The following is a 20,874-nucleotide window of genomic DNA, read 5'->3' as shown; positions in this document are numbered from 1 at the left end:
AGTGACCAAACAAAAGGAGGACTGTATTGTCTAAAAGCAGCAGGATTTTAAAATTTTGAAGTGACAACAGTTATCAGAAACTTTCAGTAAATCCTACTTCCAACCTCTGGAATGCAAAATGACATTCAGAAAAAAAAAAAAAAAATTCTGAAAGAGGATCTGATGTAAATGAAAAACTTTTTTTCACTTGATGTGCTGTGAAATGCAGACTTCTAAAACGCACCACAGTATGAGACCAGCAGCCAACAGAAATCGGATGGTTATATAATTTGGTGGTTAAGTAAAGATATTTTTAGTGCTTAGCTAATCCATCTAATGCATTTCTTTCCAAGAGAAGAACATGCATTATGCTGATAGCAATAACAGGGTCAAAACCATGGGGATATTGACAAGGAATTTATATTTTCTAGAAAATAAAAAAGTATCTTAATTTATTCTTTATGGCATCCATTCTTATGCAAGGCTTATCAGTGATTGGGAACAGGTGACACTTTATAAATAATTGAATGGAGGAGCTAAAAGAAGGAAACTGTCACAAAAATGTTTCAAACAGCAGTCTCGTAATGCAAAATGTTGATGACACCTCAAGATAATCAAGTAAATAGAAAACCAAACGTGTAGGCAATTTCTGAATGGCACATGAAGTTTATGCTGCATGGGAAACGTGAAGCAACTGATACTTTTTTTCTAAACACCCCCCCCCCCAAAAAAAAAAAAAACAAACTCAACCCAAAAATCCAAAAAAAAACCACACCCCAACCCCTAAACCACAAAACACCACCAAATCCAAACAACAAAAACCAACCAAACAAGAAAAGCCAAACCAAACCTCACAGTATTATTTTTTGAGAATGGACAGTAAAGCAGCCATAAAGAGATACTAACATAATTTTCTGATAGCTCTAAAATTCAAGATTTCCATTTTTTCTCTTAGTTCCTTTTTACAGTGCTGTTGCTGCATTAATGTTAAATGCTTAATAAAGTAATAAATACTTGATATAATATCTAAAATATTTTACAGAAAACTACAACTATGAAAACTAAGAAAATGTAGGTTTGCAGTGTTTATCATTGGGGATATTACCAGAATCTTGCCGTTCATTTCCCCTTATATTCTACTTCATATTAATCTTAGAAGAAACAAAACTTACTTAAACCAAGAAGAATGGGAATAGGAGCAAAGCACATCAAAAATACTTTTATAAACAGTAAATATTCTTGAAAAAAACCAACTTGAGCTAAAATACTCCTCACTATGAACTGAAACAAACTACAGCAGTCATACTGTTAACAGGTCTTACTTAATCTACTTTAAAGTTTCATTTATAAATAGATACAAATGTGAAAGTTGCATACAAAATGTTTCCTCAGCTGATGTGCACCTAAGCAAGTTCAATTTCCATCTCCCTTGGAACTTTTACTTGCAAAATGAGACAATTCATTGCCAAAGAAAAGATGAAAAGATCAGAACATTTCAAAGATATGAATTAGTTTTGCTAAGGAAAAGACAATAAATGGTCTCAGCCAGAGAGATAATATCAAATGGTTTTAAGTTTAACAATGAGCGCATAAAAGCACATAATCCAAGAGGAAACTGTCACCGTAATTTTAAAAAGTGAATTTCTATGCAAAACCAGAACTAATTTCTTGCATGGATTTAGCAGCGCTAGGTTATACATCCACTCAAATATGCATTTTCACATACTGGCAAATTCATTTGCTTTTTCAGAGAAAAGTATCTTTTCAAGTATCAGATTACATACAGTGAAAGTAGAGAAGAATTCTTCAAATTGTTAGGGATGTTCAACAAGCAAGCAATGTTTCTGAAGACAGTTTAAGCTGACTTCTCAGACTGGCCTGTGAAGACTCAGTCAGGATGATCTTTGAACTGTCAACCAAAAATGTCCATTTTAGTAATAATAGCTGAATAAATACACTGTGAAATAGCAAATAAATGGAAGGACTTTTGTCGTGTGAAAGGTTTTGCTGGACCAATACTTCTACGACCCTTATGCAAACACCAGTGCACAATTCAACATTTCTAAGTACTTTTTTTATACTGGTCCATAATTTAATAGTGTTCTGTATCAAGAGGATTCCAGTCTTGCTTTATCGTTGCTGGAAGCAGCAAAAATCTAGGTGTGCAACAAAGCATCAGAGTTTTCTGTTAGCTTACCTACCTGTACTTGTACTGCATTCTGAGCTTCTCGAAAGAGACATCAGCTTTCATAGTGTCTCCTCACCACTACAGTCCATGGCCAAAATTTATCATGTAATGGAATGACTGTATATGTCAGCAGTTAACTCACAACTTAACAGACCTCAAAACCACTTTTACAGCTTTTTATCACTGTAAGTGCAAGGAGCAGATGAATTCAAATCAAATATCCATCACATTTCAAAGTCAGAACTTTAGTGAACTGTTAAAAGCCACTGAGAGCATATTCTGATCAAGAATCAATTTGAAGAAAACATAAAATCAAATTTAGCACAAACACCTTGATAAACTTACTCAGAATCACAAAACATTTTGGGTAGGAAAGGAAGGACCTTAAAATAATCTAGTTTCAACCCCACTGCCATGGGCAGGGACACCTCACACTAAACCATGCACCCAAGACTCCACCCAGCCTGGCCCTGAACACTGCCAGGGATGGAGCATTCACAACTTCCTTGGGCAACTCATTCCAGTGCCTCACCACCCTTACAGTAAAGAACTTCTTCCTTATATCCAATCTAAACTTCCCCTGTTTAAGTTCGAAACCATTACCCCTTGTCCTATCACTACAGTCCATGATGAAGAATCCCTCTCCAGCATCCTTGTAGGTCACCTTGATATACTGGAAGGCTGCTATGAGGTCTCCACACAGCCTTCTCTTCTCCAGGCTGAACAACCCCAACTTTCTCAGCCTGTCTTCATACGGGAGGTGCTCAAGCCCCCTTATCATCTTTGCGGCCCTTGTCTGGACTTGTTCTAACAGCTCCTTCTTATGCTGAGGACACCAACACCTTTTGACTCACACTCTTAACTTCTGGTTATAGAATCACAGAATTGTTTATGTTGGAAAAGAAACAGAACATAAGGGGATAAATTATTATTTTTCCCAACCAAGAAGGTTCACCACTGGATATCCACAGAACTCAGGGCTGAAAACCCATGATGTTCACAAGTATTGGTTGGTTGGGCAAAGGTGTGAAGAGCTAAGAAGCAGAACTTGTGATTATCAGTGTTACAAAAAAAAAGTCAGAGAGCAACTGCAAAGAAGGGCTGCACAAAACTCACTGTTCACTCTTAAATACCAAATGAAGTTCAATTTAAGTGAGTGATGTGTAAGGCAGAACAACCCTAACTTCATAAATAGAATCACAGAATGATGTAATCATTAGGGTTGAAAAGAACCTTAAGATCATCTAGTTCCAACCCCCCTGCCATGTTTTATTATTAAATAAAATGTCCTTGAAGTTAAACCAGGACACCTCAGGAATGAGCTCTTGGGAGAACACATCTATGTAGCAGAACTGGGAAAACATCTAAAAAGGACAGGAATAATCAAGAGGTTGTTTCAGATGTTAAACATTTACATGGGCTTGAGGGGAGTCAAGCTCATAAGAGATATTTACTCTTGGACACTAGCCGTGAAAAGACTGCGCCTCTGCCTTCCCAGACAATGAGAACAGAGGATTGTAGAACAGAGTACAAAAAGAGCAGTAGTAAAAGAGGAAAATCATAGTGAGGCAGGCAAATAAAATCTAGTCAGTGCTTGAAAATATGTACCAATGTCTATTAGATGTATAAAAAAGATAAATGTATTAATTGCCAGAAAAATAAACAAAAGTCATAATACGTATCACTGATCAATTAGTATTCAAACAAACAGCAGTACTCATTTAACTACATGAGTTTTCAGAAAATTATTATTATTTGGGAAACATACATGTAGATCAATGTAGGGGGCAATAGCTAAATCATTTAAATTACTATTTTTCCTGCTGCAGTGGTTCACTGAAAAACATCCTACCCTGTAGAATACCCAGACAATGCTACAGTTAAATGACAGAAAGTTTTCTTATCTCTTTGAAGAAAGAAGCTGGGAAGGTTCTGTATTAATTGGTTTTGTCTTTAAGCAAAGCATCAAATAAATTACCCAAGCTCTGACTAGTGCTACTAGCCCTATGTACATAGCTGTACTAAGTACAGTAGAAATATATCTTTTTGGTTTTGAGAATATTTTTATAGCAACTAATAATGTAAGCCTAATGGCTTTGCACTATGGTTCATATGAAACCAACCTGTACAAGCAACCCAGATTTTGTTTTTTTAAGGGAGATTTATTTCCATCACAGAAAACCTCCTGAAAGTCAGTAGAGACAGATGCTGTTTGTGGCTTAGCTTTTGAACAACTGTAATGCAGATCAAAACTGAGATGCTGTGTAAAAACTAAGGCAAGAATCTGCATAACAGCTCATCTTTGTATGCAAAACAAAATATTAGTCTTTTGCTAGTGCATCTCACTATCATCAAAAAAACCGCAACAACATTAGTGTTTTCACATATATTTGCTGGGCTGCCACTATAAAGACTTTCAGCTCCTAAATTAAGTACTATGGAAACCAGGCAAAAAATCCTTATCCATCTCATTAAAGAAACATTTCAAAAAGGTCTGTATATTAAAAAAAGGCTTCCTTAGATGGTTGTTTTAAAAAACAGTGGTGCAGTGTTGGTTCATTTACATTTTGAAAACAGAATATTTTTAATCTTGTACTAGCAATCCCCTAAATTTAAACATGTTAGGAAAGCAACTCTAAGGTAACAATTGTGTGTCCAGTACAAACACAAAGTAAGACTGGCTACACTCCAGAACTGCCTTTTTTTTTTTAATTTCCTTAATATATCCCTATTCAGATGTCTGGCTGTAGGTAGGTGAATTAGGATATAGGTAATTTGATCAGAAAGTGAAATACTTGAGACTTTGTAAAATTTCCAGCTGAGGGATAGTACAGGAGTAATTCTGCATATTTTCAGCCATGTAATCTTACTGCATTAAATACTAAGAAAAGAAATAAAATCTGTGTAGTGATGTTTGTGTGATTTGTATATTCCAAGCAGATGTATTTCTCATTCTCCAGCAAATAACAGAGAAGCAGTCCAAGATTATATTCTGTTACCAACAAGTTGTTTCATCCGAGTGAAAATGTGCCCCACTGAAGTTAGTGCAGTAATTCCCACAGGATTCAAGGAACATATGCTTTCCTCTAAAGAATTCAGAATTAACATTAAAATTACCATCCGTAGTAGCTCAAGACTTAAAATTAAGTTCCCCACAGCATTATATTTGTTATTTTAAAATAGACTATGCATTAAAATGCTTAAAACTGATTTTGTTTTGAACCTAAGGCAGCTCTTTGTACTAAAGCAAACAGTCTTATAAATACCTTTGGTATTTGTTGGATCCTATTCCTAAACACGTTGTTCATATTTCAGCTATAATAAGCACAGCACCTCAAAGATGTGTGAGGCACTAGTCTTGCAAGTGTCCAGTTCAGTTTCTTGAGTAAATTGAGATTGGTAGTGTCAGCTAAATTCATAATGGAAAGCTGTGTGTGGTGCACATTCAGTGCCATTTGGAATGACTGGCAGCTGCCATCTAGCGTGGACACAAACTATACTACCACATCCATATAATTCCATCTCTTCCTAGAAATCACAGTTTGTTCAGGTTAAGCTGAGAGCACTGGTCACACAAGGCAATGAAAACAAGGAAGGAACTGGCTACTAAACCATTTAGTACTCTTTCCTCACAGTTAAGACACACTTCACATAAATCCACCACATGCAGCACACCATAAAGAAGCTTACTGTGAATTAAGGTTACGAAAATATATGAGCATTGTTTTCTTATTTAACCATTGTACAGTGAACACCGGTGCCCAGGGGCGGATAACTGAGCTGCACTGTTCAGAAGCAGGTGCAGCCCAGTGACGTGAAGCCAACGCTAACTGTCCAGGCCCAGACTGGGGCAGTGCCAGGCCAGGGCTCAGGATTAGGAAGAAGCTCTTTACTGTGAGAGAGGTGAGGCACTGGAAGAGGCTGCCGGAGGAAGTTGTGACTGCCCCGTCCCTGGCAGTGTTCAAGGTCAGGTTGGATGGGCCTTTGAGCAACCTGGTCTAGTGGGAGGGAGGTGTCCCTGCCCATGGCAGGGGGTTGGAACTAGATAATCTAAAGGTCCTTTCCAACCCAAACCGTTCTATGATTTTATAATCCCCAGGGTCAAATATTACACAAGCCAGATACTGGCTCCAGTAGGCTGCTATGACAGCAAGTGAGAACAGGGACACAAGGAATTCCAGGCTATGGCAGCAGACTCACTCCCAAGCAAAATCAAAACTGTGATATGGGGTCTCTGCCATCAAGTCAATCCTCCTCCACCTGCCTTCTCAGGCCATGCCACCAACTCAAGGCTCAGAACAAAGCAGGCTGCTCATGACATGGGATCACAATCAGAGTTGTAGCAGTTTTCTATTAAAAAGTAAAGGCCATAGCATTTGTAGACCTGGACACAAACATGCTAAAAATAAAATTGAGCTGTCTAAAAAAGCTACTCTGAAAAAGAAATCGCTGCAGAAAAGGCACCGGTCTTTTAATCACCCTTCAGTGCTCCCCTTAAAAGGCCTTCCCAACTAGAGGCTTGCTAGGCACTGCTATCTGAGCACAGACAGCTAACTAACAAGGAGGAACTGCTCTGTGTTATTAGCTGCAATATATTAATTTTACTGTGATCTTGATCTCTGGTCCTTCCACAGTCTTCTGCCAGTTTCTGTTTGTTGGGCACTGCCACTTTCCCAGGCTTCAAGGTCTCTAAACAGCTCTAAACAGGGTCATTTGTTTGTGGGGTGCCTAACACAAAGGCACCCTTATCTTCCACCAAACCTCAGGTGCTCATGTAATGAAAACCCATTACAATACTACTTTTAAGGTGGTCAACAGTTCTCATGGCATATTATGACAGCACACTTTACTTAAAACTCACTCAGAACTTTAATTAAAAGTATTTAGCTTCTGTAGAAAGGAGAATAAACAAGATGATAACAATTCTGTAACCTGCTTGTTTTATGACCTGAAAGACCAATGGAGTATAACGAAAATACCTACAAGGAAACATTTTTTCTTCTGATTTCTTTCTCCCTTTCCCTCCATACACTATCTGTTGATTCGTATTTCTTATAGTACTTTTATCTTGTCCCTCTCTGTCTCTGCAAAGTTTTTTTTCCTCAGAGAGTCAACACTTAAAGGAGAGTTTCATGTTGAGTATTACTGAGATAAAACCTGAGGGGAGGGAAAAAAAGCAAAAGAAAAGGCCTGGCTCTGAGAGGTAAATTCTGAAACCCTAATACTTTTTTTGAAAAAATCTGGTACACGAAGGATTGTATGTAAACAAATACCTTTCCTTCTGCTTCCAGTGCTACATGTTTACTTTACAAGACTGATACACATAAGAGCACTCACTGACATGGAGTAATTAGAAATTAAGTTTATGTTCAGACTCTGAGATTTAATTCCAAAAACCACTGAAGTTTATATCACTATAAGTACTGATGAGGGCAAAGTTAATATAATACACTAAATAGCTCCTCTGATGAGAACTTAAGTGATTTTCATACCAGGAAGAAGTGCTCTAATATAATTCCAGTTCATACTGAACAGCAGAGGGATATCTCCTTCGAATAAAACACACGACAGCAATGAAAAGAAAGTTCAGAATCCCTGCACTGAGAATCATCTGATACACTCAAACCAAGTTTCTATTTGAGTTTGCTGAGTGGACATTTGGGGCTTTTTAACTTCTGTCAAAGGGCTCTTCCAAATGTACATCTTCTAGAACTTGAACCACTTTACAGGTGCTTGAAAACACATAGGAAAGAAGTTACTAAAAATTTCTGGAAGGCAGCTTTTCCTTTTAGACACCAAGACCACAAACTGGTCTACAGAGTAAACAGTAAACCTGACTGCTTTTGGCAAAAAAGGGTTAAAGATTAATTTGAACTGATTACTGCCTATTTAAAAAAAAAAAAGAAAAAAGTAAAAAAACAAAAAAAGCCTTTTAATATTTTAAAAGGGTAAAATGTTGAGCATATGTCTGAAATTCACCATTCTGGGATTTTTATATTTGTGCCTTAATATTTTGTATTACATGTAACTAGTAGAACTATAATAAACAATCAAGACCATTAAGCTGCATTATCATTTTTATTCGTTACAAATTTACAGTCTGTTTTGGATACAGATCTGTGTCACAGAGGCTGTTTCCCTGATAACAGCAGCTTTCTACACCTCTCCAATTTTGTGATCTGGTATCTTTCGAAAAATGCTGCTATTATATCTAAAACACCTCACTAAAAATGCCTCAAAACCCTAAAGAGTCAGGAGAGCAATGTAAATTAAGGTTTAGAGAAGAACCAGAAGCACTGAGAAGTACCTCAGATTTTTCTTCGTATACCTAACTGCCATTTTAGATAAAGGAAGACTACACAGCTTATTAACAAGGACTTTAAGCATAAAAAAGACACCGGGAATACAAGGTAAAACAGTGGTTGGTCTTGTTGACAACTGTGTGGACACCTGTCACAGGTCAAACTACCGGCCAAACCTGTCATGACTAGCAGGGAGCTATGAAGAGGAGTATGGTCTGGTTTCATTTGGCTGAGCAAAGATTTTGGAAATAAACAATACAGAAAGAACAGCATATAACCCAAAGCTGCATTGAAAAGGAAGGTATCTGGCTGAGAGACAGGGTTTCTAGCTCTTCAGAATGGAAACCTGGACATTTGATGTTTTTTCGGGGTGGGAAAAGGTCTATGTAGAGTTCTTCCACTAACAAGGGAAGATTAGAGTGAGCATGCATTGCTGGTGACATCTGCCAGGTCTGAAAACATAGAAGGTTTTACAGGCCAGTGTGCCCAGGTAAGGTTATGCCAGATGGGCAGAACCACCTTTGTATTACACATTAGAGAGATTACAAAAGGCATTCCTCCTGGGCTTTTCTGTGTAGTAGTGACTGTTAGGAAACAGACAAGACCACTGTCCTCACGTTCATCTAAGACATTGCAGGAGTGCTACTGTTGGAAGAATTAATATATTATTATGCCATGGTTTAACTCCAGCCAGAACAAAGCACAACGCAGCCGCTCACTTGCTCCCCTTCCCCCGTGGTGGGATTGAAGAAGAATTGGAAAAAGGTAAAACTTGTGGGTTAAGAACAGTTTAAAAATTGAAATAAAGTAAAACTTAACACTAATACTACTAGGTGTAATGAAAAGGGAGATAACAAAGAGAAAAAGAAACAAAATTCAAGAAAAAAACCCCAAGTGATGGACAATACAATTGCTCAAAACCCACTGACTAAGATGCTCACCTCAGCCCCAAGCAGCCATCAGCCCTCCCTGGCCAACTCCCCCCAGTTCATACTGAGCATGACATCATATGGTATGGAATATCCCTTTGGCCAGTTTGTGTTAGCTGTCCCAGCTGTGTTCCCTCCCAACCTCTTGTGCTCCTCCAGCCTTCTCACTGGCAGGGAATGAGAAGTTGAAAAGACCTTGATCAGGGTCAGCACTATTTAGCAACCACTAAAAACATCACTGCGTTATCAACATTATTCTCATACTACATCCAAAACACAGCACTGTACTAGCTACTAGGAAGGAAATTAACTCTATCCGAGCCAAACCCAGGACATATTAATGTATTAGTTTGGTAAAAAAGCATTCCCAAACCAGTACTGGTCCTCAAGTTTCACTGGGACAGAAGCAAGTTCTTTCATCCTGAAACTGTATCAATCCTGTCAGATTAGAATTTAGCAACCTTTGGATGTGGAAGTTTCTTCCTCAATGCCCTTTTAGAACCTATTCCAGATGATTTGGCTCACAGTCTGTACTACTGACTGCCAGTATGACAGTCCCTTAGTTCACATAATGCCATGAACTTGCTCCCACTGCTGATACTTAAGGCAATTCTGAACACTCAAGGGGTGGAAAGTGTTGCGTCATCCTTACTGGGCAACACTCAGAAGTGAAGTTAATAGAGTCTTTATGCCTGATGTTGCCTGACTAGGTGTCAGGTCTCTGCCTCTGACTATCAGTACTGTAGCGCAAAGGCGACTAACGAGTGGAAACCTGAATCTGCAATCGTGCTATTCATACAGTCCATGGGACTGTTTCAGAGAAATTCTCAGCTGAAAAACCTATGGTTACAGGTGCGCTACAACTGATGCCTTCTGTTGCTGCACTTTCAAAAACTCTTCTCAAGAAATAAACCTTGCTTTCATGGACTCTTCCAAAAGAAGCAATTTGAGCTCTGTCCTTTACCTAAAATTGAAGGGAAGGAACAGCAAACATTTCAGAGACATATCGCTTCTTAAAGGGGAAGCACAGACATTGCACATTGTAACCTCACTTACAAGGTCTCAGACTACGGCTTTTTAATAGCTTTATATGGAATCATGGTGGCAACTCTTCCCCTCCACACACCCCTCAACATCAATTTTTTCACATCTAGGGCTTACTATGTACTGACAGGACATGAATGGAATCCAGTAATTCCCTAAAGTTAGCTGTTACTGATGTGCTTTGCTAATATGGTATGCTGTCATGTAATGCCTTACATATATCTATAGAAGTAGTTGAGTATATGTTACCCTCTAGTAACTTAGGTGACCATTGCTCAGAAGGCTTTCCTAACAGTATGCCAAATTCTTCATGTTTGTGTCTTGACTACTTTTCACTAACAGCCATCCATGGTATGCAAGTTCTTCCACTTACACAGTTTTCAGTCTATTCTGTATTCTTTATGACTGTCAGAAAAAGGATAGTCACACTAGTGACCACACTAGATCAGGAATCAGTTGTCCAGCTCCAAGTGTAATGAGATATCCCCCTTCTAAAATAGCATGAAGATTTTCTTTCATGCACATTTCCTGGCTCTTTTGTGGTCCACAGCATATTTCAGGAAAAGCCTGCCTGAGGAAACAAACTAAAAACAGCAACAGAGAAACTGCTACAGAAAACTACTGGAAGGCATTAAAAATTAAACAGCTTCTTAAAGAGCTCTCAGACTTAATAGCAAAACCTATTAAATTTGTTTATACTGTTTTCATTTGTAACAATTCAATTTCAGGCAACTTTGCTTGGTTGTTGGTTAGGAGTTCAAAGTGAAAATGACATTTTTTTCCCCACTATTTATACCCATTAACAGTTTTCCCATCTCAAACACTTGACAGGATTGAGGAGGGGGGAGGGAAGGGCAGAGATGACCGCTATGGTTTAAAGTGGTGGTCATAAGACCCAGATGAGTTCAGACTGCAGCAGGCATGCTCCAAAAAGAGAGCTCTCATACAGAGCTCTTTGAACGGATACTGTCGTTGGCAACCACATCAACAGCCTCTAAGCACAACAGCCTCAACCATTATTCTTACACTGTTCCTACCACAGTCTCTCGGATAAACAGATGCCATCCTAAGATGCTCGATGTCAAATGTGAAACTTCAGTGAGTCTCAGATGTTATCCAAAAAATCAACACAGTAAGCGTATGGAGCGTGCTTATGGGAAAATATTAGTCTTCGCCTCACATGCCCCAAATAATCCATTTGCTCACTAGTTTTATTTTCCAAACAGGTTTAAAGGCATAATGCAGCAGCTCTAGAGTGAAAGAAGGAATGTATGAGAATGGAAATTTACTTTCACAGTATATTATGGAACACATACAAACATCTTTGCTCAAATGAATGGAAGCTCTACGTTTCATACGTGTAATGCCTCAAAAGTCAACAGAGTTACACGTGAAACTGAAAAGTGAGTATGTATTCATTCACTAAAGACATTTACAGCCTTGTACTTTTGAATCTTTTGTCAACAATAAGGGCTCACATACTGTAACACAATCTTGTTTCTGAAAATTCAGTGACGAACAAATATACTTTGTGATAACATACCTTGAAGTTGCAATTTCCACTTTGGTTCTTGCCATGGCAGCTGCTCGCTGTGCACCCTCTATTGCTCTATCCACCTTTTCTCTAGTTTTTGTGTTTCGTATTGGTATAAGTTGCTTTCTTATTCCACGGACTAAAACATTATTTTTGTATTTTCCCTCTTCTTTGGTGCCATCTGGAAACATGGTACATCCATATCCATGCCTCCTGTTATTTAGCCATTCTCCTTCATATTTCATACCATTTGAACGCTCACTAATACCAAAACCACTGCGCTTGTCATTCTTCCATTCACCCATATAGGTTTCCGTAGTGGTGGCATCAACATGGTCTTCCATGGGGGAATAATCACAGTCACCATCTCCAAAACTAATTGTAGAGTTGGCATCACTAGAACTAATTCTGCTCATAGCAGCATCACTCCTAACAGAGCTCCGTTTGCTAGATATCGATGATCTAGATTCAGATTTTCTAAGTTTTATACTACCAAGAAGTGATCCTCTTCTGAATAAGCCTCCTTTTTTCTTAATGCCCATTGCCTCTGCATCACTGTGGAAATTGAGCACAAAACCTCCTCTTGTTCCGGCTGGACTGTCTGAAGTGGCATCATGCAGAACAGTGCCGTTGCTCTGCTCACTTCGAAGTGAAGCAAGAGATGTTCGGAGGGGTGAACGGATCACAGTTGCCATGCCATAGGGTACACTCTGACGTACACCATAGCCATGTCGCATCCCTCCTGTCCATTGCCCCTGGTATGTACCTTTTAAAGTAATAAGAGGAAATTAAATTTAGGAAGCAGACTTAGACTTACTATACTTGTAAAAGACCTAGCATGCTACATCCAGTACACTACAAGGCAATGCTATGTTGTCAGCTCTGGTTTTGGTAAGAAGAAACGCAGAAAAATCACAGCACATGACATAGTAGATAAAATACTTCTGTTACTTGTTTTTCATACAAGTTATTTTTCTGCCTAGCAAATCCTTGTTTTCCCAGCTGACGTAATTTATTTTGTCAACTAAGATACAGTAGCTATCATCGCAAGCATTTTTTGAATAGATCTGTCCAGAGGGAAAAAAAAAAAAAAAAAAAAAAATCAAGATAACCTTCTAAAGCAGGACTCCCTATTTTTTAAGGTTGTCAAATGAGGAGGTGGTCAGCAGAAGCAGAACCATACTGCATATGGTCAGCTGGAGAGGAAGACAAGGATGGAGGGGGGGGAGGGAGCAGGACACTCATAGCTCTTTCCTCCAGCTGCTCAGAGAAAGAGCAAGGAGTAGTAGTAAAAGTCCTGTTATTCTGGGTTTAAGGTGACTACAGACCTCTCCATGTCATGACATATTTGACAAAACGCTAAATTGCCCTGTCTTGAGATGGGGCTCTGGATCCACTGCTATAAATCTCTATTGTAAAATTAAAACAGTTTAAAGGCTTGCATGTACTTGAACAGAAGAGCAAAACCTTGGTAAATCTTACTCTTTACGAACTCTTGATACCAACACTTTCTGGCATTCCTGGTATCATAAAAATGGCACTGTATTCTGCACCATGTTGTGACAGAAAGATCAGAAACATGAATCCTTTAGCACTTTTTTTCCCCCTTTCATTTGTTTTGCAGTACATAAGAAACAGAGACTTGCACAGCATTCTGCCATAAACACATTTCACTGCTGCAATCACAACTATTTTGTAAATGACCAATACAAGGAACAACATGGTATTTGATATGAGAAGTCATGATATTTATGCAAAGCTGCATTTGAGCCAACATCCAGCATTATCAGATTACTACTGCAGACTTGTATTCATAGAATCAGAGAAGTTTGGGCTGGAAGAGATCTTAAAGACTATCTCATTCCAAACCCCCTGCCATGGGCAGGGACACCTTCCACTAGATCAGGTTCCTCAAAGCCTCATCCAACCTGGCCTTGAACACTCTTGAAAGGCATTTTCATTTTGACAGGATACATACTCTAGTGTCCCGTCTTCGAAAGTCATTTGTACCGAAAATTCCAAAGAAGTTCCAAAGAACAGTGCCAGGAACCCCACAAATACAAGGTAATGCGCTTTCTAAGGTCATTTCACTCTAATTCCCATTAAACTGCTTTAAGCTTCTCAAAATGAAGTCTCTCACACACCTAGTGCTGCTTTTTTTTTATTTAAAAAAATAAAAGCTATTTTGAGTCTGGATATTCTTACAGAGGGATGAATAAGCATCTTTAAAATACTTTGATTTTGATCTGCTTTAATTAGAGCACTTATTAAAAACTATTCTTCAGAGAACGAAATATCAAATGTCAAATTCAATGCTTGACTTCATTTTTGTGAAAATATTTGTGAAATGCCTGCAGTTTCAGATGTAGGTCAAAGCTTCATTTGCTTTGAGATTTGATCTCCTTTGTATAAGCATACTACTTTGATCATGTACATGCCAATTATCTATCAATTACTGCTTTACTATATTACCTCTTCTGCTAAGTTACATTTCAATGTTAACATGCAATTAAATTTGCCAAGTCCGCTTTCTTTATTACATCAAACTAGATAGGTTCCACAACATAACTATTTTGTGTTGGTAGAAAATTCTACAAAGTGGAAGCAGGTTTTTTTTTTATAACAGATGGCTGCTGACACAAACAAACAACTTAGTTTCTTTCTCATTCTCTGTCTCCTGGATACCTACTGCTTTGCTGGTTGTAAGGGTGCTGAATCTAGAAACATGATTATTTAAAAAACTCCTCAGCATATGGAAAAGAACAAATAGAAACATGAGCACAAAGCACTGGTATGACGTATTCTGTAAATACTGCAAAAGTACAGCCACATTGCATTATTTTTCTTTATTAAACAGACATTTCCCAGAAATGTATTAATATTGTATGAGTATAAACGACTACATTTTGTCCATAATTATATCTGAGATCCCCCTGGTATTGCAATGATATGCTGGAGCTAAGAATCTGACTACATATACCTACAGCTACGTACAACAACGTGTCTAACATTCTGCACCAGTTAATTTAATTTAGAAATAATGAATCCAATACTAATTTTGATTATACCCCAATATCATATTAGAGTAGCAACTTGTAATTACGGCTCTTTATGTTGCTATTTGAGTGTCAGACTAAAAGCAGAATCCACTTATTTCAGTATGGAATTTTATGAGAGTACAAAAGGGCAGCCTTTTTTCTTACTAATATCTGGGTTTAATTAATAAAAATGGAAAACTCAAAACCAATTAATTCATTTAAGACTCATATTTTTCACTACTCTGTAGAAAGAAGTGGAAGTGGTCACTGTTGCCCATAAAGGCATTAAACCAAGGATAACTGATGTGCTGCTATTTACTCGTTTGATTTTCCTTTCTACTAGGGAAATGAAATCAATGCCAGCTTCTTTTAAAGAGAAAATAGTCAATGAGGAAATGGAAGAATCATACTGAACTGGTCCTTTGAAAGTACCCAAGATACTTAGCCAGAATTCTGTGCAGTCTTGGAGGTGACAACAATCTCTTCTATCATTACAAATCCATTAAGGGAAAGGCATCTGATACTAGTGTGCTAGAAAGTGGAGTCATTTTCCTTGACTTTTCAACCTACATTTTAAATGAGAAGTCTGGAGAGCAGTGTCCAGAATGCAGATACGAGAGACACAGTAATTTGACTGATGATATCAGACTCAACTGTAATACCTTCTTCAACAATAGAAATTTTAGGAAACTTTACATGAGCAAGTTAAGGTTTGTTAATATTACAATATAATTAAATATTACAGCAAATGACATAATATGTGATAAAAAAAGCTTTTCTCTTATGTGAAGATACAATATATGTAACATTTACCTATCGATATAGATATTATGTCTATATAAATATGAATACCAACATGCACACTGTATCCTGCTTTCCCTTATAATGCTTCACTTACACATTATCTTATATGCTGACTGTTCAGAGTTCTTGTAATGGTCACCTGTGAAATTTTAATTAACACTCTAACCACCAAGCTAATCTAAAACTGTATTTGACCATAAAACAATAGCATTTTTCAGCATTAATTTTCCAAAAGCTAAATTTGGTATCCTTTTTAACTAAAGAAATGTTCAGGCACAACTTCTACCGACCATCCACCTGGTGTTCAATTGGTTCCCTTGAAAACGTATTCATATTTTGAGTTTGGGAACTATTAGAAAGTATGTTTTCCCTCTTGTTTCTATTGGCAAATTGTTGTAAGGTATAATTTCATAACCTGTCTCTTTGGAGTTGTGCCATCCTTCCCAAAAATCCCTCAGTATAAATTACAGCTGTAAATGTTATTGCCTACTTGTGGCTAAAACTTAATACTATACTGTGTGAAAAAACTGAGAGGCTGAGGACCTACTGAACTACTCCACTTGCTCCTATAGTTTACTTAAGTCTTTTGTGGTTTAACAAATTTGTTGTTAGACCAGCATTTTTATGTGCTTTTCAGACTCAAATATTAGATAAGCATCCACGTAGAAAGAAGACTGCTTAGATACCACAAATATACTATCAATGACTGTTGCTTAGGATGCATTTGCCACTGACCTCCCTCTGTGGCATGGCAGTGCACAACCTTACAGCAAGATGCCCACTATTGCTATTGTTGGCAGGACCATAAATTGCAAACTAATTTACACATACTGAAATTCCAAATTAGGCATTATTCCCTCCATAAAATATCCTCCAGCAGGCTTGCAGATTCATACAGGTTCAACAAAATCCCGTTTAGAGGCAGCACAGAAGTCCAGACTGCCACAGGGAACAACCTGACAGGCCACCTGAAGGCCCATGGAATGAGTGAAGGATCATGGTTTATAATTCATAGTGTTTTCCTCAGAGATTTGACTGAGTGACAATTTTAAGCATTTAAACACAGCGTGACATATATTACTCATGTCGTGCAAAGTGCTGTGTGCATAAACACTGAGGAACACTGTCAGTGATTGTACTCCTTTTTGCCCTCTCAACTACATCTCCTAATGCCACCAATACATTTTAAAACAACTGAGGGGAGAAAAAAACAACAACAAAGAAAAGCAGCAAAGAGGCCTGGATTTTAGCCAATCTGAAAACAAACTGGCAATTGGCATTGTCTAAACAGTTATCTCCCTATGCTGGTATTCTCAGGTCATAATAAGGAGAGAGCTTTCCTGCAAATATTTCACAGTATGTTAAAAAAAATGTATGTAAAGCTGATTTCCTTGTAAAAACACTTTATACATTCTACTGGTGTACAAATACAGCTATTGTTAACCCGAGTATGAAAACAAAAACACATCTGCAAACATCTATGACATGCTGCTTTGCTTCATTCATAAGTACTTTCATTAAAATCAATGGGACTTCACACCCTCTGTTCACATGAACTGCAACACGTGAAAGACTGGGGCCATGGTAACAGGGTACAGTTCACAGGACTAAACATCTCACAGTGTAAACTGCATGCTTCATGCGCTGATTCACACAAAGGATTTCTTGCGCATTCTAAGTCTAAAATTCAAAAAATTTAGCTCCAAAGATCAGGATTAAATTGAGATTTTAAATATTCCACAAGAATCCTAAAGAAAAAGATAAAAGGAACTTCAGATTGAGAAAATCACTCCTGGAAGATTTACTGGAATGGCAATTTACTTTTCTGTAAAGAAAAAAAAAAATTCATCTACTCTTCAGCTTGTAATTTATTAAACAAAACAAATATAATGAACCCTGAAAAGTCTATTGTGTGGTAAAATTAAAATTCAGATCTCTTTCATGCTTTGTTTTTTGTTTTTCAGTCCCCAAACACACATCTCTGCTGTCTCTCAGCATCAGAACTTTACACACCAAGGAACAATTTTCAGACAGCTACAAAAAGGTGCCACCCAAGAGATTAAAAGGCACAAAACTAACAGTACATTTAATTTTCTGAATGAATCTTACCAAACTATCTACGTTTTGCATTTTCAGAAGGAAAAGATGACCTCAACTATAAACGTGTCTTCCTCTGCTTAATACAGAGATATCTGTTCTCTGACATGATCCTGAAAGTTTGGCCGCAAATCTCTTAACAGAATTCCTTGAAAGAACCATCAACGTCATCAATCAAGAGACCTGATACACGGGTTAGTCCTTGAGTTACATCATGTGAACATTATCTCCAATTTTGGTAAATTCTATTTACTTCATATTACTGAAGTATGCTGCTCAAAGGTGCAGTGAGCAGCATTTCTGGAAAAAAAAACAAACCAACCAAACAAAAACAAACAAAAAAACAGAAAAAAAAAAAACAACAAAACCCAAAACTCTTTAAGCCTAAAACTGGAAGCAGTGTTTCCTGTTACAATGGCATAATCCAAGTTGAAGAACAACTCTGCAGAAGCTGCAGGTGGCACTTCCGCTGATGCCAATGACATTACAGCAGCGAAGGATGAATTACAGAAATACCAGGCTTATTTGTCCTGCAGAACGTGATACAGCGGAGTTACAACTGTAATTGCCCGCTCAAATAAGCTCCAACATTAAGTGTCCTTATGGAACCCTGACTCCTTGGCTGCTCCCAACTGGAGCAGGAGGGCAGGCTGCCCAGTCCTCTCTGCACCGGGAGCTCAGCCCTCGCAACACTCGCTGAGAAGGGTGTGAGAGGCAGGCCTGTGTGATTTTCATAATGCTTCTTGTACATGGAACACTGTGCTAGAAACTGTACTGTAATTTGATAAAACATGAGTTATTGCATGAGGGTGGACCCAGGTTTACAGCTGTGTACCCACTTACCTTCACCGTCCTGTTTACAGGTATTGAGTGTACAAAGCTACCCCTGCCAGGAATGCAGCAAGGCACAAGGACTCTCTTATTAAGTCCTCGCTGTTTCACCATGAAAACGGTGCAAAACGAGGGAGGGAAAGGGGGAAGTGACCAGCTTGCTCCCCGGCTCGCCCGGAGACAAGCACTGCCGCCCCGGGTCTAGCTATCGCGGGCGGGAAGCCCGGCGGCCGCCTCAGCAGGGCGAAAGGAAAGCAGTGCTCAGACGGTCCCAACGCGGATTGCCACCAGATGGCCAGGAGAAAGCGCCCAGCAGGGCAGCGCAACCCGCCCGAACCGGGGCGGCCGGACCCGGGCAGCCCCTCACAGAGCGAGGCGGGGCGGGCGCCGGGCACCTGTGGCGCTCCCCGGCTGCCAGCAGGGCCCCACAGACGGCGAACTGAGGCGGGGCCGCTGAAGAACGTGCTGCCCCCCGTGAGCACTGCCCGGGCACGGGAATGAGAGACCCCACCGCCGCTGGCGGGGGACCAGCCCGAGGGCGGCGGCCCGCTGGGGGGAAGGGCCCTGCCCACAGCGCGCGCGCCCACGCAGGCGCGCCCCCTTCCCTTCCCTCCCACCGCCCCCCGGCGCCGCCACCGCGCGCGGGGCGCCCCCCGCCGGCGCCCACCTCCGTCCCCGTAGGTCTCGACGCCGTATCCGTCCTGCAGCCCGTTGCTCCAGGTGCCCTCGTAGCGGGCCGGCGTGCTGAGGCTCTGCCGCACCCCGTAGCGCCCCTTGAAGCCGTGGGACCACTCACCGCGGTACATCCACCTGCCCTTCGTCTCCACGCCCAGCCCGTGGCGCTTGCCCTGCGCCCAGTAGCCCAGGTAGGTATTGCCGCTGGGCCAGGTGTAGCCGCCCGCCACCTCGAAGCCGTGGGACCAGGAGCCGGCGTACTCGCCCTGCCCCTTGGGCCCGGTGCAGATGCCGTGCCCGTGGGCTTTCCCATCTTCCCAGCCGCCGCAGTAGGTGCCGCCATCGTCGAAGTCGAACCGGCCGCCCGTCATCCAGGGCAGCGGGGCGAGCGCGGCGCCGCCACCGCCTCCCGCCCGCCTTTCCTTTTCCTGCCTGCCCTGCCTTCCTTTCCTTTCCTTTCCTTCCCGCCCGCCGACCGACCGCCCCGCCGCTCCCCGCGACTGCGACCGCTCCGCCGGCCGCCCGCCCGCGCCCAGCCCAGCCGCAGCCCCGCGGCGGCAAGCGGTGCCCGCCCCCCGCTCCTCCCCTCCCGCCCCTCCGCTCTGCTCCCCGCCCGGCACCGCCCCCGGCCGCCCGGGCCGCCTCGGCAGGGCAGGTGCGCGCTTCGCGGACTGGGCGCGCCGCCGCGGGTGGCGTGCACTCGTCCCCTAGAAGCGACCGGCTGTGTGCGGCTGCCCCGGGGGCAGCTCTGCCTCTGCCCGCCCCACCCGGGGAAAGGTCCCGTCCCCCCGGGGGCTCTCGGGGCGGGGCAAGACACGGGGGCTTGCAAGACCCGGGCTGCGACTGCCCTGCCTGGCCTTACGCGCCCCTCGCCCGTCCCTCGGGTTCCCGAGCAGGTTCCTGCCGCACCTGCTGGATCGTGCAACAAGTAGGCGAAAAGAGAGTGCCTTCAAGTGGTGCCGCTGTTTGCTTTTATTCCTTATTTTCACTTTCTCTGAGCTTTAAGACTATTTTTACGCTGCGCAGCAGGGGCCAGCTATGCTTTGTCTTTACTCCAAACCACATACGGAGCCCAACGTCCTGAAGGGGCAAAGCAGCAGCAGTTCCATAGCGCACAAGGCACGTGAGTGGCATCGACAGGGCCTTCCAAGGACATTGCCGCTGGGAACTTGGTGAGGATTCTCGCATTATACCTTCAGCCCCGTGGCCCTTGGGTGACTGAATGGCTCTAAATCCTGCCAAGCTCTTTGTTGCCAGATATTTGATAATCAGATAAAAGTATAGAGGCAAATGACGAGAGAAACATGGAAGTGTAGAAACAGATGAGAGAGTAGTGGAGAAGGGATTGGAAGCTGTTGATCCATGGCTTTTTGTTCTGCCACAGCTACAGACCAGGGCTGGAAGGAAATCTGAAAGAAAATGTTCCTCTTCAGTGGGGATTTTGTTAAAAGCA

At 40.9% G+C, this 20,874-nt stretch overlaps 1 protein-coding gene across 4 annotated transcripts in view; it reads right to left on the bottom strand.

The window, feature by feature from the left end:
• Positions 1-19,927, bottom strand: part of JPH1 (junctophilin 1) — an 89,796-nt gene extending 69,869 nt beyond the window's left edge. For all 4 annotated transcript variants that reach the window (XM_061448271.1, XM_061448270.1, XM_061448272.1 and 1 more), the window contains exons 1-2: positions 19,414-19,927; positions 11,986-12,742 (exon numbers count right to left, since the gene is read on the bottom strand). In XM_061448271.1, coding sequence (XP_061304255.1) covers positions 11,986-12,742; positions 19,414-19,792 — 1,136 coding nt within the window. In that variant the 5' untranslated portion in view covers positions 19,793-19,927. The remainder of the gene's footprint in view (positions 1-11,985; positions 12,743-19,413) is intronic.
• Positions 19,928-20,874: the final 947 nt, after the last annotated feature.

Source organism: Pezoporus flaviventris, unplaced genomic scaffold, assembly GCF_033815535.1.
Source record: "Pezoporus flaviventris isolate CSIRO_AGI_PZ_B2104156 unplaced genomic scaffold, CSIRO_AGI_Pfla_v1 ptg000007l, whole genome shotgun sequence".
Classification (NCBI taxonomy): domain Eukaryota; kingdom Metazoa; phylum Chordata; class Aves; order Psittaciformes; family Psittacidae; genus Pezoporus; species Pezoporus flaviventris.
The sequence above is the reverse complement of the archived record's forward strand: the minus strand, read 5'-3'. Positions and strand labels throughout refer to the sequence as shown.